The sequence below is a fragment of the Branchiostoma floridae genome, chromosome 9 (genome assembly GCF_000003815.2).
Source record: "Branchiostoma floridae strain S238N-H82 chromosome 9, Bfl_VNyyK, whole genome shotgun sequence".
Lineage (NCBI taxonomy): Eukaryota > Metazoa > Chordata > Leptocardii > Amphioxiformes > Branchiostomatidae > Branchiostoma > Branchiostoma floridae.
In genome coordinates, this window is record NC_049987.1 from 12,516,534 (window position 1) to 12,525,370 (window position 8,837).

General features: G+C 44.1%; 2 protein-coding genes across 2 annotated transcripts; both read right to left on the reverse strand.

The window, feature by feature from the left end:
* Window positions 1–424: 424 nt before the first annotated feature.
* LOC118423210 lies at window positions 425–4,364 on the reverse strand. Its single transcript, XM_035831271.1, has 10 exons — window positions 4,053–4,364; window positions 3,591–3,788; window positions 3,257–3,466; window positions 3,000–3,075; window positions 2,606–2,784; window positions 2,272–2,481; window positions 2,016–2,130; window positions 1,619–1,797; window positions 1,094–1,294; window positions 425–729 (listed from the first exon to the last, which is right to left on the reverse strand). The coding sequence occupies exons 1-10, from the start codon at window positions 4,125–4,127 to the stop codon at window positions 715–717; spliced, it is 1,458 nt and encodes a 485-aa protein (XP_035687164.1). The 5' UTR covers window positions 4,128–4,364; the 3' UTR covers window positions 425–714.
* A 1,014-nt stretch (window positions 4,365–5,378) lies between these two features.
* LOC118422157 (flavin-containing monooxygenase FMO GS-OX5-like) lies at window positions 5,379–8,765 on the reverse strand. Its single transcript, XM_035829674.1, has 4 exons — window positions 8,067–8,765; window positions 7,468–7,606; window positions 7,089–7,222; window positions 5,379–6,670 (listed from the first exon to the last, which is right to left on the reverse strand). Exons 1-4 carry the CDS (start codon window positions 8,264–8,266, stop codon window positions 5,764–5,766), a joined length of 1,380 nt encoding a protein of 459 aa, XP_035685567.1. The 5' UTR covers window positions 8,267–8,765; the 3' UTR covers window positions 5,379–5,763.
* Window positions 8,766–8,837: the final 72 nt, after the last annotated feature.

Genomic DNA, 8,837 nt, shown 5'->3' on the forward strand with positions numbered 1-8,837 from the left:
TTTTAGCACTTTCTAATCGTGTTAGGTGAAGACTAGTGTATAGTTTGACTTGAGTAGGAAACTGTGAACATTGTACATACAGGAAAGATGTGAAAGCTGTATACAGTATATCTACAGAGTTTTGTGGAGGTCTACTGTCAAAAGAGTCAAATAAAACTTGATCTTTTTGCATAGAAAAATTGTTACTGACTGAATTTGTCAGTCTATTTATTAATCTCCTTGCATCTTGTTCTCTGACAAGTATTTTATGTTTCAACTAGCATAAGTTAAAATGATTACCCCAGTATTGTAGGTTTCTTGTATGTCATAGGTTTTGGGGAGGGGAGAGAGAAGCTATCTTATATTTTTTATAACCACAAATGACTGACATATTTACCCCATTTACACTTGCAAATGTAAGTCATTTTCCACGGAAACAATATGATATGTTTCAAACTTTCTTTATTGCAAAATAGTGTAAAAGCTTACAAAAGAAGCAAAGTCTCAGCAGTATACCATAACTTATAATAAGTTATATGCAGTACAAAATGTAGACTTTTAAGACAACCAGACTGACCAGCAGTCCATGATAACACTATGACTATGAAACACGAGCTTTTGCATACTCAGATAAAATCTCTGGACAAACGATAGGGTCTTACAGATCACTTATCACACTGAAACTATATGGCTTAGGGCTTCCTGGCTGTTGGTGTCTCCCTGGTACATGTGTACTTACTCTCTTTTGTACTGAAAAAAAAAAATACATACAATAAGTACATATTTTAGTGAATTTTTCAGATAGCAAGTTATATCCATTGCAAATTACATTTTCCTGAAGTTGCTGAGACTACTGAATCGAGCTATCTGATTACAATAACGATAGACATCAACAGCCTAATTTTTGCCTGGTTCTGATAATATTGAACACATGAAGTTTAAGTACCACAGTAAAGTCATGGTGTGTTTGCAAATGTTGCTTTCGGTTGGTAAATTTATCAAACTTCAATATCATCCCGAGATCAAAGTAAGGTATTTCTATTTTTGTGATATTTGCTGTAATCCTGACATACTTTTGAAGAAAAGCAGTCTAAAAATCCAAATCTAAACCTACCCCGCACGGAGCCATGACGGCCGTGGGCCAGTTGCAGATCATCAGCTCGGCGTCGAAGACGAGTCCTCCGGCGGGACAGTCGCGGTGGATGGGGTCAGCATGGCCGGCTACACACTGGTAGTACTTAGCACAGTCGTCAGGGTCGGTGTAGCTGCCGGGGACCTTTCCCAGACACGTGAAGGGTGGACGTGTCATCTCCGTCTGCGGGAATAAGTTGTTCAGTAAGTATCTGAGTGTCTCCTGCAACTAGTACTCATAATTTCGTCTACACTGGGACTGGTCACATTCTGATGGGAAACATTTATGTATAATGTATATATACTAGCCTCCATAGCAGGCAATCCGGGCCCTTTTTTGTCTTTTGGGGCTCAAAAAAATACCTTGTTCCTTTGCTGGTAGTTTCTTTTTGTGCTGTTTCGCTTGCGCTGCTGGCCTGAAGCCTGCTATGGACAAAATCAATTTTTGTAGAACAGTTTTACTTTGCTGGATATTGTTACAGGATATCACAATTGCAAGATAACCCACCCCGCATGGTGGCGCCACGTTCTCGGGCCAGTCGCAGATCTGGTCCTCCTCGTCGAAGACGGTTCCTCCCGGAGCGCATGGGCGGTGGTACAGGGGGTGGCCCACCACGCACTGGTAGTACATGGAGCAGTCGGCAGGGTCGGAATACAGGCCCTCGGCTCTCCCGTCACAGCTGAAAACTGGTGAGGACAACGAGTCAGTAAGATTTGAAGAGATTGGCAATGTTGAGATATGTCACTTTTTTTAAAGTGTCTCAAACAGTACCGTACGGTAAGCTAAGAACACATTACAAAATGGTAGAGTAGCCCGGGAGATTGATTAAAACTGAAATTATTTAAAATTTTGGACGCTAAGTACTGTAGACAATCATGAAACAGAATCATGTTCGTAAGCTTACCTTCGATGGGCTCATCGGTGGTCTCGTCCCCAGAGCCAATGTCGTCGGTCTCATTCCCAGAGTCTGTTAGGAAGGTATCATCCATCATGTCCATGTCACGAGTTTCATGTTTCGTCTGCAAAAAGTAGTAGTTGTTAATGCCTCGTGTTGTTCAGTGATTCTATTACTTGTTAAAATGGCTTAAATGTCTAAAATGTAGCAACAAATCGGGCTAAATACCGCGTCTTTTAAAATGTTAGGAAACTTGGTGACTTACCCCGCACGTGCCGACGACGTTGTAGGGCCAGTCGCAGACTCCCAGCAGGGTGTTGAAGACGAGCCCGTCAGGCGCACAGGGCCGGTTGTAGGCGGGATGTCCGACCACACACTCCCAGTACATACTGCAGTTCAGCAGGTCTGCGTACAGACCCGGGGCCTTGTCATCACACGTGAAGGGCTCGGGAGCCTCGGTAACCATCCTCTGTGTCTGGGAATAAAACAAACACAGCATTTTAGTAAATGGTTGTCATTTTGAACATGTTTATAGCGTGCTGGAATAATCATAAATCAAGTAAAACATGGGCAAACAGGTGGTTGTATGACTTTCTTACCCCGCATGGCGGCGGCACGTTCTCGGGCCAGTCACACATGTGGTCTTGTTCGTCGAACACGGGTCCTCCGGGCGCGCATGCGCGGTGGTACACGGGGTGGCCCAGCACACACTCATAGTACATGGAGCAGTTCTTAGGGTCACTGTACATCCCCGGGGACCTGTCCTCACAGCTGAAAACTGTTAGAAAAGACCTTAGTTAGCTACTGTCGTCACACTGAGAACACTTGCTAGCCTCTCCGTGCTATCAGAAATACACGTTTTTATTTTCGGCATGTAGCCCTGAAGATGAGTACGTTTTCAACAGCAACAGAAAATCAGTCTGACCACTATGAAATCCGACACAGCTTGCAGAAAAGATTGAAAACTAGCTTTATAATAACGTCATGCAGTACCTTCATTCATGGTCTCGTCTGTGCTCTCGTCCCCAGACTCCTCAGTGACATCACGGCGGGAACGTGAAGACTTCGTCTGCGGAGAGAAGAATTGAAGGACGACTCAATTAAAAAGGATGGAATAATCAAATCAAATGTCTAAAAGAGAGACTGTCCAAAAAGCTTCGAAACTTAGAACGGGCCAATGTAGACGTTTCGAGACGTTTAAATCACCCAGGTATGGCATGCATGACTCTCATTCGGTCGAGAACACTTACCCCGCACGTACCGACGACGTTGTAGGGCCAGTCACAGACTCCCAGCAGGGTGTTGAAGACGAGTCCGTCAGGCGCACAGGGCCGGTTGTAGGCGGGATGTCCGACCACACACTCCCAGTACATACTGCAGTTCAGCAGGTCTGCGTACAGACCCGGGGCCTTGTCATCACAGGTGAAGGGCTCGGGAGCCTCGGTAACCATCCTCTGTGTCTGGGAATAAAACAAACACAGCATTTTAGTAAATGGTTCTCATTTTGAACATGTTTATAGCGTGCTGGAATAATCATAAATCAAGTAAAACATGGGCAAACAGGTGGTTGTATGACTTTCTTACCCCGCATGGCGGCGGCACGTTCTCGGGCCAGTCACACATGTGGTCTTGTTCGTCGAACACGGGTCCTCCAGGCGCGCATGCGCGATGGTACACGGGGTGGCCCAGCACACACTCGTAGTACATGGAGCAGTTCTTAGGGTCACTGTACATCCCCGGGGACCTGCCCTCACAGCTGAAGGCTTCGGAACTTTGTTCAGCCTTGGGGTTTAAACAAAATGAGAATGCTATAGTCACAATTGTCGATATGGGTATTTTCGGTATGTTTCTTCCCAGTGGTACACTTTACAAAAAGCCAATCAAAAACTTGCAACCACAGTTTCGCAAAGCATGACTGGACGACTTTATACAACAGATTATCATATAGTGTTGGAGGTAAATACTAAAACACAGTATGTATGGTACTAGTATGGCACAAATTAACAGTAGATCACCGAGAACATTTTCAATGTCTAAAACCATCACCTGTCGTTTGGAGATCGGGGTGGAGATGGCAAAGCCGACGATGCAAAAGAAAACTATTTCCCTGAAGAACATCATGGTTGCAGCGGTGACTTCTTGAGTTTGTTGGACGTCTTCTCTCCGTGCTTCTTGTGTCTTGGTGGTCTCTCCTGTTGGAGCTATACCTCTCACTAGCCGGCTGCATCATTTATACCCAAGACTTCCTGTTGTTTTGATCGGTTTCTTGACAGATTCTTAGCGTCACTAGCGTCCGCCTTGCTTGTAGAATGAAGAAGAAGGATACACAAGACGTCAGACCTCCCCGCCGACGTAAGGAAGTCAGCCAATAAAGATAACCATCATAAAGCTTCCTCTGCTGTTCCCGACTTCAGCCCACTTCCTGTCCTTACGGAGCATGCGTAGACGCAGTCCCTCCGACTGACCTTTGTATTGTATTATTGTCTTCCTTCCCACCATTGGAATCTTAAGATTGCGCGGACAAACAAATGGTGACGTATGTTTGCCTCTCACCTGCCGGGATGTTTGTCTCTGGTGAACACTCATTGTTCTTACTGTATACAAGCAGTTAAATCATTAAACTTCTCTCTCATAAACATATCCTGAACTACACTCCAACAGTTAGAATTTTCTGTCAGCATAAGTTTCAAACATTCTGTGTTATCCGTTACATAGTCCCCTGGTTGACATTTCACCTCGATATCATAAATCAAAAGTGCCCTTGTCAACACTCTACCAACTAAGCAACTTTGTATGACTCATTAAAAAGTTGAGGGGAAGTCAGGTCTAAACCCGTCTGTCCTGATACATGTAGTTAACATTTCAGTTCTTCATTCTTGCATTTCATTGCTAAGTAGTAGTTAGAACATGGGACGAGGTCTACAATGGGGAAATAGGGGGGTTCTTTTAACACCCGGGGCGGACTATGTGGATATAAACACAGTTTATGTAATTGAAGGGCTCTGGTTGGCTTAGGGGTAGTGGTCATGTTCTAAACGCACAAACGGGGCATGCCTTCACTTTGTAAGTGTAAGGCAAACAGTTTTATGGGTTTATAATGTTGATAAACACGCAGAGGTCGCACGTGTTACCCGTGCGTCATAGGGACTGTACAAACAGCCCACCACCTCAGGAATCCAGACGGTATTTATTGTTTTCGCGCTGTAGATGACGTCACGCTGTGTAGCTGTGTGGACTTGCGCATGTATCGACGACAGAACGTTACATATAAATGGTACACCAGCTCTTCTTGGAAGCTATACCATGATATTGTACATTATGGATGAAAGGAATGAAGGGAAAAAGCATATCACTGCCGTAGACGGAACCGCATACCATTTTATAAATCTTTATTAAGATTATTAAAGTATTAAGATTATTTAACTGAAACAATTTAACAGGTGCCTATCGTGATCGTACATTTCGTATAAAATCCTTACACAAAAGTACACAAAAACATTGGAATTGGGTGTGCCATACACATTACATAATCGTATTCAATGTAGAATGTATCTGCTAGTCTAGTCTAGATAGAATAGTTATGGGTTTGTTATATCTCATGTAGATATGCATTTTATCAATATTGCGTACATATTACATGCATGTCTTTCGTGGGTGTACAATTAGGGCGGTTCAATTGTTATCAAAATATCAGTCTGGTACATATATACATGTGCCATTATGTAGTACAGTGTGAAATATTCAATTAACAGTGACATTACAGAGCAGACTTAGGCTTGTGTCGTTTCTTACTTTGAAGAGGGACCCTCTCAAATGATTCCGGACCTGCTATTTTGTATGTCGCATTTCTAAACCCGACCGGATCAACAAACATCTGAAGAATTGAGTGTGCAGCCGTCAGCTGGCAGGTCTGTGGGATAGGCTCGCATTTAGCCGCTATTGCTAACTCATTGACATAGTCGCGATACAGTGGTTCTATAGTGTGAGCGTGGTGTGGCGGCAAACCCGCTTCTAGGCGGTTTTTAAAGTCGTCATCAACTTCTTGATCCATGTCTGCTTTAGAGGGGAGACTCAGTCTACCGCTCAACACCCCTAAAGCAAACCTAACCTGGACTTCAAACAGAGGGAAGGTTAGGGATAGATGTACGATTCCTATAAACGACATAGTAGGATAGGTTGTGTTGATGACATGTTTGTATAAGGGAAACGCTCTGCCCCTGTGCACCGTGATGCCACATTCGGGAGTGAGAAAGGGGAAGCTGAGACAGTAGCCCGTACAATAGATGATATCGTCAGCCTGAAACTCTTGTCCGTCCATAAACCTGACAGTGTTTGGACCTATGATACTCTCTACTCTTTTCACCTGGCTGACATTGGGAGGGAGCCTGCGAGGCCTCATGAAGGGTGGGTTGGAGTGACTGATGACGACACGCTCGGCCACCGCAGCTATCTGCACACACAGGTCGATGCCCGAGGCCGAGGCTCCGATGATGACGACGTTTCTCCCGCGGAACGGCTCCGGGACCCGGTAGTCATGGCTGTGTAGGGTCCTGCCCTGGAACCGGTCTGTACCGGGGATGGCTGGAACATACGGGACGGAATACCGCCTGTAGAAAGGGATGGATGAAAAAGAGATGTTGGCCCGTCTACTATTATGATTATAGCTGCAAGTACAGAGTAAACTTATTAACGTTAGCGTTGGCGCGACGCTGCCAAACTATCTCTGTATATATATATATATATATATATATATATATATATATATATATATATACTAATATACTGTTCCAAGAGGATTTCTACATATAGGGACTGAATTTAGGTTGATAGAAGAGGCGATTTTTGCAGATATGGACTGTGCATTAAATTCCTTTCTTCTCCATCTTTCCCTCCCTCTCCCTCCTCTTTCAGTCTTTTCTGTCTTTTCAAGTGGTCTCTCAGTATACATATCAATTCAGTAATATTTTCATATGTCTTTTCTCTCTTTGTCTTCCTTTCCCCCCTCTCTCTCCCTCTCTTTCTTCCCCCAACTCTATTCATCTCTCCCGCACTCCTTTTATGTCCCTAGTGGTCCAGACGTACCCAGTACAAACCATGACCGCATCGAACTGCTCGGTGCTCTGTTTGTCTGCAGCAGAGACGTCAGAGATCGTGACGTGCCATTTTAACACACCATGGACGTGGACAGGTGTCACTGCTTCTACTCTGGTCAGGAACTAGGGGTCAACACCGTTCATTAGAGAAAGAAAACCTGTATATATGTGCTAGACCCCTTACAATCTTTCTCGTCGTAAACTTCCCCCGGGAGACGTTGGTACTTAGGGTAAGTTTAGCTATCGACCAAATTAATGCGCTTTCCTATAATTTGAATATTCGTTTGCCATATCTAAATGCATTGAAAACTTTGTATATTTGACCTATAATTCCTTTTCTCACCCCCTACCGATTGCGATAAGGATACCTGAATATACTTGTTCAGTCCGAAGTGCGCGGCATAGCCCTCCAGGTACTGCAGCACCTCCTGGCGGGAGAGGTAAGACTGCAGGCTGCTGTCGAACGGAAAGTCCGAAAAGGCCATCGATTCCTTGGGAATATTTGTCCTTTTGTGGGAAAGAAATGACAAAACAAACTGTTTTTTTTTCCACACAAAAGCACATATTAAGTGATGTTCAATAAAGGAAGAAGACCAACCGGTCGACGAAAGTACAGCTTGCTGTGAGGTAACGTCTAATAGCCTACGGGCATCACCTACCAAAGAACCCTGCTCCAATTACACACATACAGAACACCATGCACATAAAAATATGAACTTTGCTTCGAGAAAAAAAGAATGATGATGATAGCAAATGTTCCACAAGATTCAGATAATGAAAAACATGAACAGCGAGAGTGTTACTAAGGCCTTACTATTAAGGTATAAATGTTATACACACAGTAGAACTTTGTTAATTAAGCCCCATGCATTAACTTTGACTTTGAGACTTTAAGCCATGTGAGGTACAAAACAGCCACAGTAAAGTATCTTCCAAGTCTGTGTGTAAATCAGTCAGGTTTCCCTACCTTAAGTTTGTGTACATGCTGGAGTGTACAGGAAGGCCGTGCTCGTCCGTCCCAGTCCGGTCCGTGTACACCCAGGTCCCGCCCACCGCCGCTGTCTGCTCGTACACCGTCGGCAGGTAGAGACCAGGGTCCGTCGACAGGTAGCGTGCCGCGCACAGGCCGTTTGCACCCGCGCCGATCACGGCCACGCGAAGCACCATTCTTCAATGTGCGACCTGATGCAGCTTACACAATGTCAGTAATAAACACGGTAACGTTACAGAGTTGCGCTGTGGACCTTGGACTCTTTGCACCGGAAGTAGCTGCTGCGGGTTCACTGGGGTAACTTACCATACTTATTACGTAACATGTCACAGCAACAATATGCTAGTCAGACTCCATAAGTTGCTGGGAAAAAGTTAGTAGAATTGGTCAGATAGACGGATATATGCCTCTTTCATACTTTTCAGTCTATCTGGCCAATATCTACTATTTTTGCCGCAACGTTTTAGTCTGGTAGAGACAAACTTTGTGTGTAGCATCCAAGGTGCGGTCACGGTCTAAATGTTTAGTTAAATCAAGGTCAATACTAATTTGAAGGGATGTTGTAGCGTTCTGTCCACCAGTCTTTCACATGATTTTTTGCTGAGCTTTGTTGGTTCACGATCTAAGACAAATTATACATGTATATATTATAAATGTAAGTATATAACTGCTTGTTACATGTATTTATAACGTTAAATGTAAGGATATACATATTTGTGTATAAATGTAAATTAGTGTGTGCGTGTG